We start from the raw sequence: 20,995 nt of genomic DNA, 5'->3' as shown, positions 1-20,995 counted from the left end.
GTTAAACCTTAAAATCCTAAATTGGTAATCAAAAAATCTGTCATTATTCTTGGTTTATTTTTACTTGTTTCTTTTGTTTTCATACCTACTACTAAATCGATTGATCATCAAAAACAATTATCATTCATTGCAATAATAATCTGCAACTATAATTGTTTATGTTTTAAACCAATTAAAACAACATCTATATGTAACTATAGGTATGTATATATCTCTATACGCGTGTATGTATATATGTATAAAGGGTTTATCTAAAGGTGATTTATGTTGGTTTGGACAGGTAAAGAAAAATGACTGAAAAGTAGCAAAAACGGGCGGGGCATCTCTGTATCTCATCTCTGATTAATGCTGATTTGTTGATGGATAGTTGAGGGGTCTAAGGGGGCGGGTGTCTGGGGATTTACATTTATATTTACTTGCAGAGACTTGCAGATTAGATCTTACACATATCTTTGTGTATAGTGTTTATGTGTATGTGTATGCGTGCGCTCTTCTCATTCTCATTTCCTTATTTAACAAATTTAATTTACAATCGAAACCGAAAATTCTTGTGGACTTCATATAGGCTTCCGACGTCAGTGGATAAACGAAACTTAAAACATAAATAAATCTAGTAATTATAGTTCCGCCTTTGCCGCAGCACTAACCCCATTCTCATCCTCATCTTCATCATCATCGGCCCATTCGCTTATGAGACTCTTTACCTTATCCGCACTTGCCGCCTCCTCCACCTCAACGACCGACGACGTCGTTGTCTTATCTGTAGCGGCTGCTGTAACGATGCTGCTGTTTGTTGGTTTGTCCTCAACGATTGCTTCCTTTGCTACTGCTACTGCTGCTGCTGCTGCTGCTACTGTCGTTTTTCCATCATTGTTATTCTCAGCTGGCTTCTCTGCTTCCTCCTCAATAATCTCTGTCTGACTGGCAGGTAGCTGGGTGGCAGGCACCAGATCTGCGTCCGTCTCAGTACTGTCTGTGGTAGCTGATGGAGTCGCTGCGGCTTCCGTTGCTTCTATCGCTTCCAGGGGAGTACTCCTCTTGTCCTCATCTTCGGGCGACTCGGCTTGGGCGATTAATTCATCCAGCAACTCCTTGCGCATATTGTCCGTCTCCAAATGATCCTGATCCTCCTCAACCTCCTCCAAATGCTCCTCGGTATCGGCAGCAATGGCAGAATTGGAATCGACTTCCGCATCTGGCATGGAAGCATCTGCCTCTGTGGCTTCTTCCTTGATGAATTCCTCATCCTCATGCTCTCGCTTGATCTCTGATGTGGCAGCAGCAGCATCAGCAGCTGGTGTAGCTTCCTCCTCAGCCGCATCCGCATCCACATCCATTTTTTCATCCTGCTTAGTTGTTGTACTTGTGGTCGGGACTTCTTCCGCACTGACTACATCCTCGCCGCCACTGGCAGCAGCTGGCTGGTCGGCCGCACTACTGGTCTTTGATGTCGACTCATCGTTGCCCTTGTGCATGGATTTTAGAGCCAAATCAATATCGTCCTCCTCCTCCTCCTCCGGCTCTTCGACAACATTGCTTTCCTCAGCCACGGGCTGGGCTTCCTCTGTTTTCTTGGGCTGCTGCTTGGCGACAATCTCTGTGCTCGCAGACTTTTCCATTTCCATCATTTCATCCTCGTTCTCGTCTTCGGTCCAATCGCCCGTCAACTCTTTTAGTTTTTCACTAATGTCATCGCGAGGTTTCTCTGGTTTCTGCAACGGAAAAAATGTAAATTTAAATTCAAGATTCCTCTTGGAATTGGAGGGGAAAGCGCGTACCTCTTTGCTGTTCTGTTCCTCGGATTCGGCAATTAGATTCTCGGCCCATTCCAAATTGTCAGCCGACTCTTTGCTCTCATCGGCCGCACTGGTGCCGGTCTCGCTCTTCTTGCCGCTCTCCACAGAATCGGCGGCGCCCAGTTCGCTGTAGATCTGGCTGTCATCGTATTCCTCTTCGGTGCCGGCCAAGGATTTGGCATCGCCCTCTTGCTTGGCAATTTCGGCCTCGGGCTCGCTGAGCACCATTACCACACCGCCAGCGGCGGCGCCGGCTTGCTGTTGATTGAGCTGCGAGAGGATCTCCTTCCGCTGTTCGTCTGTGAGCTCCACCTCATTACCATCGGCTCCAACGAACTTCACCTCCTGCGGCTGTTCCAGCTCCTCCTCCTCTTCCTGATGCTGCTGCTGTTCCTCAGCGCTGGCCCGCTGCGCTGCTATGGCACTGTTGGCAGGCAAACTAATGTTTGAGAGTATGCGAACCTTGCCCTCTGGCTCTTGCTCCTCCTCGGCTTCCTCATCTTCCTCGTCCTGTGAGCCTTGGTACTCCTCATCCGTCTCATCAATGATGCCATCCTCCAGGGCCTGGGCCTTGTGGTAGCCCTTCATGTGCTTGTACAACTGCAGCTCCTGATCAAAGACCTTGTTGCAGTAGATGCACTGCTGCTTGTTCTCGTCGGTGTGTGCCTCATTGATGTGGGCCTCGAGATCGGGCTTGGTCAAGAACGTCTGATCGCAGAGTGCGCACTCGGCGAATGTGTACAGCTGCGATTTGATTTGATGCTCGATGTACATGTGGAAATGCAGTTCCCGATTGTTGCCCGATCGCCAGCCACAATGCTCGCACAGCGCCGGGTCAATGGTCTCCTTGTGCGTGTTGATGAGATGCCGTCTGAAGCCCCTGTACGATGGAATGCTAATGGGTCGTCCATTCACACCGCACCGCAGACACAGCCAGGGACCTGTTGGTAAATTCAAATGAATATTTATTAGCAAAATTCTGTGGGACTCTGATTAACAAAACATTCTGCTTACCGGTGGTATTCTCAGCTCCCTGGGCGATCAAAGTGTGCATCGTCTTGCTGTCGATTCGACGCTTCTGAGCCGATGCCGTTGCCGCGGAGCTGGCAGTTGCTGGAGCTGCTGCTGCTGTTGCTGCCGCCGCTGCTGATGTCTGCGCTGGGGCGGTGGTTGTTGCCTTCTGCTGTGTGGCGGTGGTTGTTGCCTTCTGCTGTGACGTTATCAACGGCGTGGATTTGTCCGCTTTGAAGGAAACATGCAACTTCTTGTGCGGCGATGCGGGTCCCGTTGGTGTAGTTGCGGACTGAGGTGTCGCTGTTGCTCCTGTCGCACCACGCTTCACAGGTGAAGCGGCTGCCTTCTCGGCGGGACTGCTGGTTGGCGTGTTATTGGGCATAATCTTTAGCTTGATGTTCTTGTGGCCCTTGACAATATGCGGATACTGTCGCAACACTTCGGCAATGATTTTGGTGTGATTGAGTTTGGCATTCGATGAATCCTTCACAATGATCGTCGGCGTTTGGCTGGGCGAGTCCTGTTTGAGAATTATGGTCGTTGTGCCATGCTCCAGCTGGGTCTGTGTGCTCTTCTGTGGAGTTGCCGGCTGATTTTGCCTCGACGTTGATGGCTGCGGTGGCATGTCGTCATCATCATCGTCAGCATGCACATCATCGTACAGCATGCCGCCATCGTATTCCGGATCATTGTCACCATATTCGGCCGCAATTTGCTTGCGCATCCGCTGCTGTTCGGCAAACTCCTTGACCTCTTCTAGGCTGGGCTTCTTGGATGGCGGCGACAGTAGGCTGGTCTGTGCCGGCCGCTTGTTGTTGTTATATCCCTTGCGCAGCTGCTCGAAGGGAGAGGTGGGCTCTTGTTTGTTGCTGGTCGTCGTGCGTATCATCGTATTGCCTATGGTCGCACGCTGGGTATTTGGTCTCAATGTGGCTGCGCCTCCGGTGGCTGCTCCCACAACTGTGTTGCTTACAACGCGGCTTGGCTGGCTCTGCACTGTTACCCGTTGCTGGGGACTGCCCGCATTGGCGGCTGGACCTACTGTGCGGCGTCTTATGCCCTTCGGACTGGGTGGCTAAAATGGAGGAATACAAATTAGTCCAGGATTATGGATTAGGATGCAATCAGCACTTACCCTCTGCTGGCGGTTCACATTCTCCATGGTGCGACGATGTGCCTCCAATAGCTTCAGCAGCACTGTCATGTTCATCTCCTTGGCGGTGCGCAGCAGCTTGCCATACATCTTCAACTCAAACTCCAGGGTGCCCGTGTACATAAAGTTGACAATGGGCACCACCACATCCGCCTGGAACTCGTTGGGCATGATGAGGGCATCGTCGACTATTTCACAATTTTGTTCCAGTACATTGAAATAGTCGGTGCAAGCGCTCAGCACCAGGCGATGCACTTTTAATTGTGAATTGTCGCGAAACTGCAGCGTTAGGTCGCAGTAGTCCGTTTTGTTGAAGAAATTCTGCAGCTTTTGCAGGAAGAAGACTCCCCAGTTGTCCACTTTGACCGATTTCACTTCACCCATTTTGGCTGCGTTCTTCTCAACGTTGTTATCCTTGGCAAGTATTGTTGTTCTCGTTAAATGGAACGCGCGCGCCCTCCCCGTTGTTTTGTTGCTCTAGCTGGCTGTTGGCGCAACTGTACTCCCGGACCAAGGGTAAGGAATTGTTATATTAGGACACGCGGCCACGTTGGTGCCAACAGTAGAATGAAAAGAAGCAACACAAAAACAATTAATAACTTGGTTAAGCTTGCAATGTTCAGATATGTTTAACTTTGAAGTGCAGCCAAGGCGGGCGTCAATTGATTTTCAACAAACATACACTTTCGGTGCTCTCTTTGGCTGGTGCTGCCGCCACGGCGTGCAATGCAACTCGGATATCGATAGATGGTATGTACGTGTGTCTATTTACGTGCGAGTGTGTGTAATGTGCGCGTCGCAAGGTATTTTTTCTTATTATTGCCGTTTCACTGCCAATTATCAATAAATTATTAATACCCACAATCGTTGATATACTTTACAAGGCTTCCGTTGATGCTTTTATTTATTCTGATTTGGCGCCTACCCATTTCACACAACACTGCGTTAATAAGCACAAAATTTCACATTTTCTAATGCTATCTTATAGTATACATGCAAGATTTCAAAACAATACCTTTGTCTTTGCAATTGATTTGATCTTGGTCATTTAAGTTCTTAATACATACATTAATTCGTATTGCACTCTTTTTTTGCCGGACAAATTCTAATTTTTTCAGAGAGAACAACCGAAGCAGGCGGCCATATTCTTTTCTTGCAGGGTTGAAAACTGCAGGTATCGATGTGTATGCGATGATTTCGTGACATCGTGGTGGTCTGATGTTTAAGAGGTGACGCAAGTCCGTGGGGATGGACTCAGATATTGCAATGAATTCAGCTATTATTGACCTTTATTTGCCTTTTTTTTCAAAGTATTATACAATTCAATTTCTTTAGATTGTGTATTTTGTGTGTCTGTTGAACAATTAATTTATTCCAACATAGTTAATTGATTTCACGCCATTTGACAGCGTGACGTCACAGTAAGATCTGCGCTGCGCCACCTTACACTGAAATCAAAATAATAAGAATAAAGCAGGTTGGCAGCGCCGCAGCCACGAGATGCTAACCAAGTTTTTGTTTAAATAACAGTTACTAACTAAACTCTAGAGAATGTCTGGCCGGAACAAAGGTAGAGGGAAGCGTGGCGGTGGTCCCTACCGCAATGTTAAATCAAATCACAACTGTGAGCGCAACTTTGCCCAGCAGGAAAATGAACTGACCAAAAGCGGTAGCGACAGTAGCGATGATTCCGACTCCTCGTCGGGTGGGGGTCAGGATGATCTTGGCCACCCACCGGACTTTTCGGTTGCCATGTGGGACCTCAATCACTGTGATCCAAAGAAATGCTCTGGCAGAAAGTTGGCACGCTTGGGACTGATATCGAATCTGCGCCTGGGACAAAAGTTTCCCGGTCTCGTTCCTGTCACCCGTTGGCCAGTTGTGCGTTAGTCCTCTGGATCGTGAGATTGTAGCTGCTTCCGGCGTGGCCGTGATTGACTGCTCTTGGGCTAAACTGGATGAGACACCCTTCAGTCGCATGCGTAGCCCACATCCCCGTCTTCTGCCCTTTCTGGTGGCCGCCAATCCCATCAACTACGGGAAGCCCTGCAAGCTGAGCTGCGTCGAGGCTATAGCTGCCACACTATACATTTGCGGTTTCACGGAAGAGGCACGCTGGTTCATGGGCAAGTTCTCCTGGGGCCATGCCTTTCTGGAGCTAAACGACAAGCTGCTAAATGCGTATGCCGCCTGCACGGGAAGCGATGACATACTTAAGGTGCAAAACGAATACTTGGAGACGGAGCAGAAGGAGCGCAACAAGCCGAGGGACTTGCGTGACTTTTATCCCACCAGCAGCAGCAGCAGTGCCAGCGAGGATGAGGCAGCAGAAGAAGAGGGGGAAACAAACACCAAAAGCTAATCTTTACAAGGTTCTCTGATGTTTTATTATCAAAATACCATTTAACCAATTACAAAACTCTGCGTGTGTTTTTTTTTTTTTATTATTTTACAAACCAGCTGTGAAGAGCAATTCTCAAACTATTACAAACTATTTGGATGAAATATTCATTTACAATTCTTCCATCAAGTCAAAGAGTATCAAGAGTTCTGGGGGACTACAATTTACTGTGCGTTGCGCACATACTCGGGGTCAACGTTTACAAAGTTGGTCATGCTGAAGTATACGGCGCTATTCTTCACTAGAAACTTGAGAAAATCCTGCAGGTGCACGATGAGGTTCTGCATGGCCTGCTGATCCAGCGCCGAGTATGTCAGCATCGAGCCCAGTCGCACAAAGAGGCGCAGCAAGTGAAAGGAACCATAGAGATCAGACAATGGTGTATCCGGATGCTTTTGCATCACATCTGCGTACTGTGTACGCTCAAATTTGTACAGCAGCTGGGAGCCCAGCATCACATTGAAGTACTCCACAATGCCCTCGAGTACATCGTTGATGGCCACCTCCTTGCTGGCACTGGTCGACTTGACGGACTTCTTGTGTGCCAAATACTGTTCGGCGATCTGCTGGATGGTCACCTTGGCGGGCAGCTCCAGCAGCTTGTGCTCGCGCACCACCGCATACCAGTCGTCGGTCAGGTAGTGCTTCAGCTCATCAGGTATTTTGATTTTCACTTCCAGCTTGTTGGTAAAGCTCTCTTCGCTTTCGACACATGGTGCCGGCTCCGATGGCGGCGTGGGTGTAGTTGGCGTCGGAGTTGGAGCTGCTGGTGTTCCCTGCTTCTCCGCAGATGCTGTCGTATCGCTGCCGCTCAACGATGGACGTTGCTCGCTGATCCGTTTCTTTTTGGGTGGCACCACTGCGGCACCGTCGTCCTCTGTGATCTCCGCTGATGATGCATCTTCCTTCTTTTCGTTTGGAGTGCCGGGACGTGCCGACACTATTGCACTATGTGTTGACTTGCGATTGGCACGACTGGTTGAGGTATTTGCGTTGATGCTATTGGGGGTTATGCTGCTGTTGCTGCCACTATCCGATTTTGACATTGGTCCCATACTAGATGTGGGTGTACTGACCACCAACGGCAGAGATGTATTTCCCTCCTTGGAGGGTGTGGAAGCTCGGGAATCGTTTCCCACTTGTTCCATTTTTTTGGCCTTGGCGCTGCCTTTAGGAACAAGTAGGACAGACATCAGCAAGAACGACGACCACAAGCGTAAGCTTTCACTTACCCTTTTTGTTGTCCTTCTTCGAGCGCTCGCCGCATAGCCGCGCCTGTTCCTTTTGTCGCTGTACATTGTCATCATTGTATTTCAGCACACGACTCTCGGGCACCCATTCGTCCCAACTGTAAGCGGACATGGTAAGCCTTTATATACACTTTATATGGCATGGAATTACATACTTTTTGCTCCAGCCAGCATAGTGGATGTAGTATTCAACCGGCGTCGCATCAGGTTTTGTTTTGAGCACCTTGGCTTCGTAAATTAGCGGGCCGTGGAAACACAGCACGCGTTCCCCTGCAAGATGCGAGTGTGTTTAATCAAATGTACGAATGGGTTAAAGGTAATAGCTTACCATCAGCAAATATAGAGGCTGCATCTGCTGCAGATCCTACGATTTCCATTTTAGCGGGTTTTATTATTTTTTATTGTAAAAACAAGAAAAAGGCTAGTGATGAGAGTGAGAGCGGATTTATCGACCGATTTATCGAGATATACCGTCTGACCATCAAAGGTGTACCCCAATATACCAAATAATTTTTAAAAAATATCGATACAAATCATATTTTTTAAATTTGATATTCGATTAAGTTGTACTAGCTAGTCAGGACTCTCACCACTGAACATATAATTTTATTCGATTGATGAATCGATTCTTTACATTTAAACTAATTATAATTGCTGGAAGAAGGTGGAAAAATGTTCCTTATTTTATACAGAGTAAGTACACTGCAACTATACATCAACAATATATTTCCGATGGTATCGCCTCCCTTCGATTACATTAGATCGCTATCGATGATTGATGGTTACAAAACATATGTGAAAATTTGATAAGAAATCTATTTATTTATAAATATATATAACAAACAGTCTGTATTAACGTGTGCTTATGCCTACACTATGCAATAGCTAATGTTTGGCCGGCGATGGCAATCCCTCCTCCTCCCATGGACGTGGACCGCGTTTGTTTTCCCATTCATCTATGTTCACGGTCTTAACTTTGTCGTACTCCGTTTCCAGCGTTACTTCTTGTCGTTTTTTCATGCTCACGCCGTACTTTTTCATCTCGTCGGGTGTCACCGGTTGCTTCTTGGAGTACTGATATCTGCAATAATGTCTCACCAATAAGTGCTTTTCCATGGAGTTTTCTGACTGCCATTACCTTAGGTTGGAAAACTGTTGTAATCCAAAGGAGCCAGCCACCATCATGATGAGGAAGGGCACGCCGTATTTAAACGATTTTCGTTTACTATAATGTTTTAATTTATCACTGAACGACATTATTTTGTTATGATATTTTGTGTGACCGCGGAATTATCGATAAGATATACCGACAGACCCTCGGAAATATACCGAAATATACCCTTTCATTTTCAAAATATACAGTAAATCTTAAGTAATTTTCCTCGACTTTGATCTTCTGTTTAATATTACCAACTAATTAGGATTCTCAGCGCTAATAACTATACATTGTTCCAATTTATCCATCAATTCTCCACAAGATCGGCTGGTTTTCATTACTTCCCCTTGATGTAATGTTTTCAAATTTAGTTTAAAACTAAAAAGGTCAAGCAACAAAAATAGCAGAAAACGTTACGTTTGTGGTCATGGTATTCACGTAATAAGTTGCTTGTCAACAATGAGCCTAGTATACTCTTTTTTAATAATAAATATTAAAATGCACTTTTCCAAACTGCTCTTAAACTTTAATATAGAATTTATCTTGGAATGATATGTTTTTAATCTTATCATCTGTTTTCTATGTAAATATATATCGATCTAGATGGTAAGTTCGGTTGGAACAAAACTCATTGTTGCGATGAAAATTCACATGGAATTACACACCGATATACCGTGAATATACAGTGAACTCATTTTTCGTAGTTAAAATATCCTTAAACGTATATAATATACCCTAAATGGTCACCCTGATGTACCGGCTAGTGTAGGCAACTCTGAACGTCAGCACCAGGGCTGGCTTTTGCGATATATCGGCTAAAGCAGGGACGTCCACATATAACGGATCTATGTACATATTTTGCAATTATTTCGAAATTAAAAAGTAATCAATGAGCAATGTAGGATGTTGTTTTGTGTCAGCCCTTTCTTATTAATAGCATGGGTTCATTTGCACAAAGCATTCTTTCAATTAGCTTCAAACATCTGCAGCTGCTACTGTCGATTAAAATTAGATGCCCTTGAAGTGGATGCGAATCAAAAGTAGCGTACGCCTTCCTTGCCAAATTGCCAGCAATTTCTATAGAATTTCTATTGTTTTCCGGCGCACGCCTAATGCACGCTGCTCATGCACTTACATTTACATATGTATGGCCAACCAGGCTATAAGTTCAAGGTCTGGTGTCTCTTTAGTTCTCAAATAATTGACACTGACAATGTCGAAGAGCGCCAAAATGTTGTGTGTTGTTCACAGCGTACACGACATTTGATATGGCGAGCCAAACGGTCGCTGGTTCACCTTGGCCGAGTCGGTGCCGGTCCCGGTCCCCGCCCGGGCTGTGGGGGGCAGGCAAGGCAAGTGGCTTTGGGCAAAGATTTCCTTTTTGTAGCCACAGCCATAGCGCTCAACCAGTTCATTCACAAGGAGCCGACCCGACGTGTGACACGGCGCCAATTGAGTCATCACATGGTGCCCCGCTTGAGACTGGGTTGGTCTCAGATCACACAGCGTTGAAGTCGCTAGAAGATTGTATTTCATCCATCCCGCAGCGGCAGCGGCCGCGGCCTAGCCAACAATCTGACTGAACAATCTTCTCATGGCTTCAACGCAGTCGTCTTTCCACTTTTCCAGCCAATTTTCACCAAATATGGTGGCGATTTTTCTAACAAGATTGTCTGTGCACTTGTCTCCGAGCTAAGCTCTCGTAGATTTATTTTTATTTGGTATATATTTTTTTGGAATTATGAAAACTTTTGTTTTCCATAACACAGCCTCAGCTCCCGCTACCCCCCCAAGCATCAGGCGGCCATGATTTCGTTTTTTCTTATTTAGCAAAGTTGCTCACACATTTTCGCTTGTTGTCGTTGTAGTCTCAAGGGTCTTTCTCATGGATATATACTATAATATCTACATGTATATCCCCGAATGTATTTAGGTTGGTAAATTTATTGTGATCTAGTTTGCAAGACTTTTTTGTTTTGAATGGAAACAGTTACGTCATTCTGTGGGTGTTGCTGGATTTAATTATAAACTTTTCAGCAGTCTCAGTGCGAGCAACAAACACAAAGAACAGCAACATAATTTCTCCAAGAGAAATTCAAAGAATAAATATGCTGCCCTCTAATTGGGTGTTATTTATAGAGGGTTTTGGTTGCAATTAACCAGATTTATATAATAAGTTTGGAAAGCTAAGTTTTATTAATTAATTAAATATCTTTAACATCATTTAAATTATTTGTGCGTATTATTCTATATTCCTTTATGGAAATATCATGATTATCGCTTGAAATAATAGAAAGCTTTTAAGGTTTATCTATTTTTCCTACATGCAAAAAACAATGTATTTCTTTATACTGAAAATTTCCATAAATTAAAGTCAAAATACATATATATAACTGATTTGGAAGTCAATACATTTAAAAGCTTTAATTGGTTTAAATATCATAAAATAAACAAAAACATTAACTGCACTAAAATAAATACTGACTTAAATAAAACTTCTTAGAATCGAAAAGCTTCTTATTATCTAGAGAAAATCTTAAGAACATTTCTGTGTATATTTACTTAAATATGAACAAGGATTAATCCTACGTTAAAATCAATGTTAACGGCGAAGGCACTAAGACGTTCTGGCTGAAATCTGTTGTATTTCCTGAATGGTTTTTGATAAATTCTCAGGTATTTTGATTCCAGAAGTGTAAATATAAATAATAAATCAAATCAAACTGATTAAAACCGCATTTCTGTTAGAAATTCCTAACTAGCTCATGTTTACTTAATTTTAGTATTCAAACATATGTTTGAATAGTTTGCAAGTTTAAACCGCATATTATGCAACATTTAAAAAATAAATTCCTGAACTAGCAATAAGCCATACAAGTTTTACATATTCTGGAACAGCTTTTATCTGTGAAAATCAATTGCTCTATGGTTTATTCTCTTTGTTAAGAAAGCAGAATTAATAATTAAGATAATTATATCTTATTAATTCATTCACTCTTGCATCATTTTAAATATAAGACAATCTAAATCGTGATCAATGCTTAAAATTGCAATCTACAAAGCGAAGCATACGAGCATTCATTTATGTACATATGTATGTGTGCATATAAATATGTAGATGTATAAATATGTATGTACATGTGCTACTGATCTTCAGAGATCTAGAGGAAATTACAAGTGTGCAATATCCACGTTCCACTTGATACATGAATCATATTTTGGAGGGGTTTCTTCTGAGAGAGTTACAAACAAACATGCTTGAAATATAGGAAGGTAAAGCGTACTTTGACATTAATGAATGCGCCAACAAAATGTTTCCCGTTCGTAGACATGACGTTGAAAAATCTATACGAAAAATCATTCAAATTATATAGCACAAAAAAATAATAATAATCCGTAAACCTATGGTGTAGTCTCTATAGCTACGTGAAACAAGATTTTTTGGCATATCAATAACTGAAAGATAAAAATAGCATTGAGAAAAACCAAAAAGCAAAACAAAAAGATCCACGCACACACATTAAAACACTTTCTCAGACACACACACACACAGCTCTGGTGTACGCTCAAATATTTTGCATTTAACCAAAAATACTGGGCGATCTGAGAGCTTTTTGGAAAATATGGGGAAATATTCAAAATAGTCAGAAGAATATTAAAATTCAATTCCACACATATGCACGTATACATACATGCACAGACAGACGGCGAACAGGTGAAAGAAAGCACGGCATAAAGGATGGGGAGAGAGAGAGCGAGAGCGAGAGCGAGAGAGGATTGAGATTTTAACAGTAAAAGCGCAGGCGCCGGCTATATGTAGTACGTGTGCTGCTGTTTCTCTCGATCTCGTATGCGATTTACCGCTGTTTGCCTTTCGGCTGCACCGAGCGAAAAGTTTTCAGCTGGAACTGCAACTACTTCAAAAATATCTACGCAAATCATTTGGACATTGCTATACCCGTTAATAGAGTGCTAATTAATTTCTAATATTATAATTATAGTTTATATAGCCTATAACTATTTAAATATGAAAAGGGAATGCTCCAATGAAGCATAAATTTTGATTAGCTTCTTGCTAAGGAACAAACGCAAAGACCTAGGGAAAACTCTGTTGCCAATGCTCGTCCAAATATCTTTTCTCTTCAAGAAAGTTCTACCAAACTTTTGTATATATTCGCTGCAATCCCTTTAGAACAATTTCCCACAGTGTACAAACACCCTCTGCCATGCCATACCATGCCCTGCCATGTGCCGTGTGCTCTCTTTGTGGGTGATCAAACGAGAGCAGAAATGCAGTTCCAAAATAAGCGAAAGAGCAGCCAAAGCCAAAAGGCAACAACAGTAACAACAAGAGCGAGCATCGCGCACATTTGTTTGGCCGAAAAGCATTCTCTCTCTCTCGCGGTGGCTCACACGTACACACACCAGCGCAGAACGGTGGCAGATCGACCGAACGGCGGGCATCGAACGTCAACATATTGAATAAATATTTTCAGTTGAACATCACAATCCGTTCAAGTCGCGGATAACTCCGAATAAAAGTTTTGTAAGTAAAAAAAAGGAAGGCACCAACAGAAAAAAACCTTCAATAAAATATCCAAAAAATATTATAAAAAGTATTAAGAAAATCGTCTAACGTGCAACCAAAAAATAACGTTTAAAACTGTGTTGGAACTGCGAAAAGAAAAGGATCAAAATCAACTTTAAACAATTATATAATCCAAATACGTTCGTTGGCTGCAAACTAATTTTAAATCAAATCAAAGTGCTGTGAAAAATCTTTAGCAAACCAAAAAAGCAAAAACCGCAAGTATTTAAGAATAACAGAGGACACAGCCCAGAAAGAACTATAAAAGATACTCAAAATATTCTTTAGTTAGAATAGAAAAACCCAAATAGAGGTTAAGCACCTCTTTTTTTCAGTAACGATTCTCTCTGGGGCTTTGTCAAGTTTGCCTGTTAACCACAATTTGGCATCTAGAATTTCCATTTCCACCGAGCCAAGTGGAAGGGCCCACTGCATGAGATATGCATAAACATTGTCAGTGGGCATTCATCATGGTGGATCCCACACATCGATCGTGGGCTTGGGATGGACTAAAGGTTTCTAGGAAACTCTGCAATAGGTAGAAATGGGAATGAGAGTGAACATTTGTAGGTGGAGTCTGGAGAATCTGCTGAAGAAATTAAGGCAGATCAGCTGTCAATCAAAATAATCAAAATATTATTGGGATTATATCCTAAATGCTACGTGAGAATCTTCCTGATTTCCCCTTCATCCCATCCCTAAAATTGCCTTATATTTCGTATGCTAAATTCCTAGAGATCCTTCTTGAATGATTCACTGAAGGTTGATTAAACACTGGGGGATTTAAAATCTTTGAATGCGTGACAGACAAAGACGAAAGAAAAGAGGAGAGATTCTTTTGAGAGTTGCCAAAATGATTTTCTTTCCTTCTTTGGTATTCAAAATAAATCCAAATAAATTCAGAGCCTCGTGCAGTTAGTTCTTGTGCAGTTTTCGTTGTATCCATGAAATCCGATACACAACCGCTGGCCACAGATGCCAAATGTATCTGAGGCGAACGTAGGCGAAAGTCCGCAACGAATTCCCCAGAAAGCTCTTATTCCTCGCTCGCTCTCTCTCTCTCTCTCTTATCTATACTTATTGTAGTATTAAGTAATATCCGTTGGATATTCAACAGATGCCTCCTCGGTTTTCCTATTTTTAGTCATTTGCTCTGGGCACAGGAGAGACAGAGAGAAAGAGAGAAAGAGTTGATCAGAATCAGAGAGAGAGAAAACTTTCGGTGCGTGGATTTAGATATAGATTCTATATACATTAGACCTATATACCGATGTCTGTGTGTGTGTTTGAGACTTAAAAATAGCCAAAAGGCATAGAATTCTGTATTCTGTACCACAAATATCAGACTTTTTTCCAAATGAATATTTTGGAATTTTCAAAAATTGTGAGCGAGCTTTATAAAATTAGATGATACGACTGGGTACATATACTTATGTGAAAGAACTTATTTCCTAACCCACAGAGTAGATATTTGGATTGTATTTACTTGCTCTTGATCTAGGATAAACAAAGGAGAAAGGGGATCTAGAGAAGTGGGATATGGATGTGGAGTGGCATAGATTGCTCCTTAAATGTTGTATCTGGGCTATCGTAACAAATAAAACTACAACAGATAAAGATTCAAAGAAAGTTGTTAAATGAAGAAATTTTCTTATATTTGCATGCTCAATTTTAGTGCAGAAATTAAGCATTTCATTCTACCGCAAATAACTTAATTTTCAAGAATTCTATTTGGTTTTCGAAGATAGATTCTGTCAAGATTCCAAAAGCAGGCATTTTAGGCAGTATATTTTATATCCCAAAGGGAAGAACAAGCTCTCTGAACATCGCTTTATGCCTTTCAATCATTGACCATTCAATGGTATTACCCATCCATGCTCTTATCTGGAGTATTCCTGCTTTAAGCTCTAAAACTTTCTTCAACTTCTTGGCGCTCTTCGTGCACAATATTTGGGTTCATTTATGTACACAAAATATATGTCATTGCCGAAAGGTTTAAGATTCCATGCGATTCATTCCGCTGAATCAACGCAAACATAACTCAATGTGTCACCTCATTCGATGCCATATGCACCATACATGCACATGGTACATACTCGTATACATATACATACATACATACGTACATATTTACATATATTTGTGTTTCAACGAACACAACAAAATTTGCCTCGATTGCAATTTACTCGTAATTTAAATTCAATTTTTGTTTTCCTTCGGCTGCTTTTACTTCTTTCTTTCTTTTGTTGTTGTTCCGTTGAACCTGGGGTTCGGAGGCTCAGCGGAATGTAAACAAAGATGTATAAATATAAATTAATGTAATCAAGAATAAAGGCAATAATAAAGAATTAAAACTTGACTCAATTAGTGGCACTGCCTGCCTGCCTGCGCGCCTGCATTCGGTGCAGGCCCTGACAAATGTTGGTCAAGTGAGACACTTGAGGAAGTTGTTGGTAGGAGGAGCAAGGCAGGTTGGAAGAGGAGGTGGAATGTGCAGTGGAATGGGCTGTGCGAATGACAGAGAAGAGGTTAAGCCCCCCCAGGGCACCAGCTGAGTCCACACTGAGTCAGAGCCAAACACGAGCAGAAGAATAGTTTAAGCCAACTGAGTGGGGGGGGGGATAATGATTCATAAGGGAGTGTTAAGACTGGTAGGTGAGATTATGGGATATGTTTATGGGGAAATTAAAGCGCTTATAAAATAAAGGAATTAATAAAAATAAAAATAAAATAAAGAAAGGTTTACGATGAGAAAAGTCATCTTAATTGAAAGAGAATTTAATTGAAGTTTAAACTGATTTAGAAGAGCAACAGAAGGGTTAAATATGTGTGCAATAAGTATTGGGTATTACTGCAGTAAAACTCTGTTGAATATGAACAAATCTTTAAATGTATTCAATGGAAATTGAAATAGAAAAAAATCTTTACCAAAAAGAACTAAATTCGTTTAAAGATCTTGAACTTTGCATATAGAGGATTTACGTGTTCCATTTGTTGATTTGGCAGCACAGCCACCAAAGATTCTTTATGATCTTCACAACAAACAAAAGCTAAATCAAAATAAATAAAAGATAAGCTACCACAAACATTACACATCATAAATTCCTATGGCTATACCTATGTAAATCTAACCCCCTATATTGCCACACATTTTGGGCCGCCTCTCACTCTGCTGACACAATTTCTCCACTCGCATATGCTCCCAGCTTCGCTCTCAATCCATGCCAGGCCACACCATTCCCATTCGATGTGATCTGCATAACTAACGCCCAGTTCTTCGGGAACAGAACCCCGAAAACGTGCATTACCTAGTCAGGTATGCCTCGTTTAAATGATTTACTGTGAGATGAGCAAAACACTCTCAACAGCGAAAGAGATTCAAGAGAAGAGAGTCGACAGTCGTGAAGAAACGCCAACAAAATATTAAAAGCTCAATGAGCTGGAACAATGTCTGTATGTCAGGTCTGTTCTGGGCCTTGAGTGCTCCGATGTTTGGCTTGGGCGAATAATTAATGGGGTTTTGCCCACCTTGCAGCCAAAAAAGGGTAGAGAATTGTTCGCTCATTAGCTGTGGGGTAGAGGGAGACAGTGTGCTGCCCCCCCGGAACGCTGATAACAGACAGATAAGCCCAGAGACAAGTGTATTTCGCCGGCAAAAGGGTGGGTTAGATAGTACACAGAAAACAAAAGCAGCCCAACCAATGCCCAACTAGAATTTAGTTGGCTTCCAGCTAGAAGTTGGAATAGCTCAGAAATAAGAGAGCAAGGATTATCCTTAGTTCAAATGCAAATGCATTATCTCCCCTCTGCAGCAGAGTTTCACTTTCTGTGCGCACAAAACGCGCATCTAATACTCGTGGAGTAGATGATTATCGCATAAATTTATGAATTGTTTTATTGGTTGCACATTTCAATCGTGTGTTTTCATTTGCAGTTTCTTTCGAGTACAGCAGCAAAAACAAATAAACATACACCATGGATGCCATCAAGAAGAAGATGCAAGCGATGAAAGTCGACAAGGATGGAGCTTTGGAGCGCGCTCTCGTCTGCGAACAAGAGGCACGCGATGCCAACACCCGCGCCGAAAAGGTAATTCAACCAGCAGCCACTCTGCGGCCCCACTCCCCCTCCTTTACACGCACTGCGCCCAGCTGCTGCGAGAGGTGGCAACATTTAAAATAACAAAAAACATAATTAAACGTTTTAAATATGGGCGGAGATCTCATCTCGTGCGTTGATCTTTAGCTAAAACATAATAAATCTTGTTAACACATTTTCTATTGTTACATTTTTATTATAAATATTTTGTTTTTTTAAATATTATAATTAAAGGCCGAGGAGGAGGCTCGCCAGCTGCAGAAGAAAATCCAGACCGTTGAGAACGAGCTGGATCAGACCCAGGAGGCCCTCACCCTTGTCACCGGCAAGCTGGAGGAGAAGAACAAGGCCCTGCAGAATGTAAGTTCAAGAATTTCATACATTTTAGAATATTTTAGAATAGATTTTAAGTTGGTTTTAGAGAAGAAATAGAAAGCTGGAAATTCTTTGATAAATTTCAAAATTCTGTGGATTTTATAAAAGTTATAAATTAAATTTAAATCTTGGAAATAAGTTAGTTAGTTATAAGAAAAGTTTGCCTTAAAATTTCTAGACCTGAAATAAAATTCCTATTCCACACAAAATATTTTAATTGAAACTTTAAAGTTATTCCAAAAACCACCCAAAATTCATAATTTCTTTAATCACTTGACGAAAACATTCAAAACATTAAAAAGGCAGACCCATTGATCATTTGAAATTTCAGTCTGGGCATTTGTCAGCGCCCACAAAATTGTTACACATTTCCTTAGAAAACATATCCTAAAATAAGCATCTCTAGCTCTTAAGAAAAAACATTTAGTTTTTATGCCATTTCACAATATTTGAGCATTCTTTGAAATGCATCTTTGGGTTCAGGCTACAAGTCAAGAAAAACACATAAATTTATTCCAAGTGATGCAGGAAAATGGGGGGGAAAATGAAAATGGGCCAGCGTGAAAAGTGTGTCATCGGTGCGGCAATTTAATGCTAATTTTCCGGCACCTTCTTTGAAATGAGATAAATGTTTGGGGGCGGAAATTCCAATCTATTTGATGTGCGCGAGGTGTTTGTTCTCATAAATTTTGAATTCAATTTCAAACAAAAGGAAATAGCAGCGAGCAATTGCCACGCAGCACACTGTCTGGGTGTGCGTTTTTCTCTTACTGTTGGCAGCGCCTCTGCGGTGCGGCGCTATTTTTAAATTCGTTGGAAATAGCAACGTCCGTTGGTGGGACAGAGAGAGAGCGCCAGCAACGCATGCGCGCCTGTGTGTGTGGCAATATCAAATAACGCAAAGACAAATGAAAATTGTTTTTGCCAAAATATTTTCATGCAAAAACACAAAATGGTTTCCTCTCTTTTTCTGTACAGTATTTAGAACAATTTTCTTGGCGTTGGGCCGCCACCGCCACCGCCTTGTGCTTTCCAAACAAAAAAGAAAAATATAAATCGAATTGAATTTTTTCATGTTCTTTGCTCTCGATTCGTTTTTTGGTTTGGGACGTTGTTCGGAAAGTATTTCAAGGACTTGGCAGCGTTTCAAAAATTCAACATTTTCAGGTAACCAGAGGCGTAAAAAACTGATCATAATGAAAAATAAATAAAAAGAAATACTTATCGGACAGCATAAATTATGAGATCTTGACAAATTATCAGCTGTGGCGTTTGTTGTTGCTGTCGCTGGTGGCCCTGCCCCGTATGCGTATCGTTCAAATTGTAGATATGACGATGCCTGCGCCTGAGTAATAATACGAGATATGAAAAAGAATACAAAATACAGAGATAAGCAATTAAATCAAACAAAAACTGAAATGGAATGAATAGACCAGGAAAACTCAGCGCAAATACCGCAAGAGAGTAAGAGAGCGCAGGAACGGAACGCAGAGAGATGCAAGGTATATGCAGACACGATGTGGCACTCCTCCATCTCCCTCGATCGCTTGCTGCCACGCGACCAAACCAAAGAGCACTGCCTCACCGACTGCATGCATATACCCTGCGTGAAAGCTTGAAAGAGAGAGCATCACTGGTGAGTGGGTGGGTGGCGTGGCGCACGTTCTCTCGCTCTCCCCCTGAATGTACGATCAGAGTGCAACACACACACAAATAGTGCTGATTCACTCGGACATGTGCCACACGTCCACCACGCTTTGTATGGGGGCGCATTAGAGAGAGAGAGAAAATGATAGTTTGGGAGATTGAGAGAGAGAGCGCCACTGCCCTGCCTGCTGCCGGTGAGCGCATGGCCCCAAAATTATCGGCACAGCACAGCACACACTTTCAAGTACAACGCCGAAGCAAGCAGCGGGGCCGAAGAACAAACCCTCCCAAGCAGCAGCAAGCAGAGCAGACCAGCCGCCGCCCGCCGCCTCCAACTCAACGCAACTCAACCCCATCGGGAATCTAAAATCCAAATCAAATAAATTATAGATAAATGAAACCCGCATTCTTATAAATCAAACTAAATAGGTTTATCAATCAGTTAATTGGTTCGAAAAGTCGCTACTTTCATTTAATACGCATTAAATGAAATTCTAGAGATTTCACAAATTACATAAATAAACCGTTACACATGCCAAAAAACAAGAGAAAGAGAAACCGCAAACTTTTCTCTGCCATTTTCCACGCGCTACTGAAAATCTAAAGAGATAAAAGAGAGCAAAAACAGAAAAAAACATTAGATCTATTAAATCATCAATAAAAATAGCTAGCAAAAAAGGAAATTCGGATTCCAACTAACGGTACAATGAGCGCAGCTGTTTAACAACAAAAACAAAACACCGAAAACCTCACGCATCAAATCACACAAACAACAAACTGTAGCAAAAAGCCGGCGCACATAATTAATATGTACGAGAAAACATTAACAATAGGAAATGCAAAAGTTAATAATGCATATGAGTGGCAAAAAGTGAGTTACAACAAAAACACATCGACGGCGGCCAAACCAAAGCAAAACAATCCAAAAGCAAGCAAAAGCAGCAGTGCAAAAACTGCAACCAAAACAAATGCAACCACAAAAATAGCAACAACTGCAACAACAACACCCAAAGAGACGGCCACCGTTAAACCCTCAACGCAGCAGTCAATACAAAATCAAAAGTACAAATACTTTGGCAGCGCGGCGCGCCGGCTGGTCCATCAAATAAAGCGGGCGCATCGGCATTTACTGACCAGCGGCGGCAACGACAAACAACCACAACAAAAGCGTAACGAAATCAACATTCAAACTCAATTGATTTAGATATGATTTGATGTAGTTTCAAATCAAATCTAAAGCAGTTGAGGCAGTACCACCGTACCTTCGATAACTACACACGCACATGGCAATCAGCTTTTGTCTGTCTGAAATGCGGGTGTAGTTATCTGGCAGCACTAAATATCGAAAGGCACACTAAAATGATTTAATTATAATAAATAATTGCAATTAATAAGCACTTACGCCATAACAGCTGGTGTTTGGCTGTTAAGAGTATATTAAATCATTTTTGTGTGTCATTGCACTCGATTGCACTCCCACTCATACACTCGATTTATTCACTCCCTATCGATATACC

The 20,995-nt window shown here is 42.1% G+C and overlaps 5 protein-coding genes across 22 annotated transcripts in view; 2 read left to right on the top strand and 3 right to left on the bottom strand.

Moving 5' to 3' along the window:
• Positions 1-64: 64 nt before the first annotated feature.
• LOC117896514 (centrosome-associated zinc finger protein CP190) lies at positions 65-5,138 on the bottom strand. 3 transcript variants are annotated; one of them, XM_034804881.1, is made up of 5 exons: positions 5,031-5,138; positions 3,946-4,460; positions 2,811-3,885; positions 1,779-2,737; positions 65-1,712 (listed from the first exon to the last, which is right to left on the bottom strand). In XM_034804881.1, exons 2-5 carry the CDS (start codon positions 4,345-4,347, stop codon positions 618-620), a joined length of 3,531 nt encoding a protein of 1,176 aa, XP_034660772.1. In that variant the 5' UTR covers positions 4,348-4,460; positions 5,031-5,138; the 3' UTR covers positions 65-617. The 3 variants fall into 3 exon arrangements, with proteins under 3 accessions (XP_034660772.1, XP_034660771.1, XP_034660773.1); XM_034804880.1 differs by having other exon boundaries at positions 4,979-5,133; XM_034804882.1 differs by lacking the exon at positions 5,031-5,138 and adding an exon at positions 4,646-4,800.
• Positions 5,139-5,452: 314 nt separating this feature from the next.
• Positions 5,453-6,457, top strand: LOC117896524 (ribosome biogenesis protein TSR3 homolog). Its single transcript, XM_034804894.1, is given in 2 exon segments — positions 5,453-5,823; positions 5,825-6,457. Coding segments are annotated over 2 exon segments (810 nt in total). The 5' UTR covers positions 5,453-5,514; the 3' UTR covers positions 6,326-6,457.
• Positions 6,384-8,074, bottom strand: LOC117896522 (nuA4 complex subunit EAF3 homolog). The gene is made up of 4 exons (XM_034804891.1): positions 7,943-8,074; positions 7,770-7,884; positions 7,597-7,712; positions 6,384-7,532 (listed from the first exon to the last, which is right to left on the bottom strand). Exons 1-4 carry the CDS (start codon positions 7,989-7,991, stop codon positions 6,529-6,531), a joined length of 1,284 nt encoding a protein of 427 aa, XP_034660782.1. The 5' UTR covers positions 7,992-8,074; the 3' UTR covers positions 6,384-6,528.
• Positions 8,075-8,410: 336 nt separating this feature from the next.
• Positions 8,411-8,910, bottom strand: LOC117896663 (cytochrome c oxidase assembly protein COX16 homolog, mitochondrial). The gene is made up of 2 exons (XM_034805109.1): positions 8,753-8,910; positions 8,411-8,695 (listed from the first exon to the last, which is right to left on the bottom strand). The coding sequence occupies exons 1-2, from the start codon at positions 8,869-8,871 to the stop codon at positions 8,500-8,502; spliced, it is 315 nt and encodes a 104-aa protein (XP_034661000.1). The 5' UTR covers positions 8,872-8,910; the 3' UTR covers positions 8,411-8,499.
• Positions 8,911-13,181: 4,271 nt separating this feature from the next.
• The window catches only part of LOC117896381 (tropomyosin-2), a 32,771-nt gene continuing 24,957 nt past the window's right edge, over positions 13,182-20,995 (top strand). For 9 of the 16 annotated variants that reach the window (XM_034804675.1, XM_034804674.1, XM_034804668.1 and 6 more), the window contains exon 1: positions 20,272-20,647. In XM_034804675.1, the coding sequence (XP_034660566.1) occupies positions 20,287-20,647 (361 nt within the window). In that variant the 5' untranslated portion in view covers positions 20,272-20,286. Of the gene's footprint in view, positions 13,317-17,292; positions 17,448-17,690; positions 17,817-18,889; positions 18,999-20,226; positions 20,648-20,995 lie in introns of those variants that run through there. The other 7 variants (XM_034804681.1, XM_034804680.1, XM_034804679.1 and 4 more) reach the window with 6 other exon arrangements.

Source organism: Drosophila subobscura, chromosome O (assembly GCF_008121235.1).
Source record: "Drosophila subobscura isolate 14011-0131.10 chromosome O, UCBerk_Dsub_1.0, whole genome shotgun sequence".
NCBI lineage: Eukaryota > Metazoa > Arthropoda > Insecta > Diptera > Drosophilidae > Drosophila > Drosophila subobscura.
The sequence above is the reverse complement of the archived record's forward strand: the minus strand, read 5'-3'. Positions and strand labels throughout refer to the sequence as shown.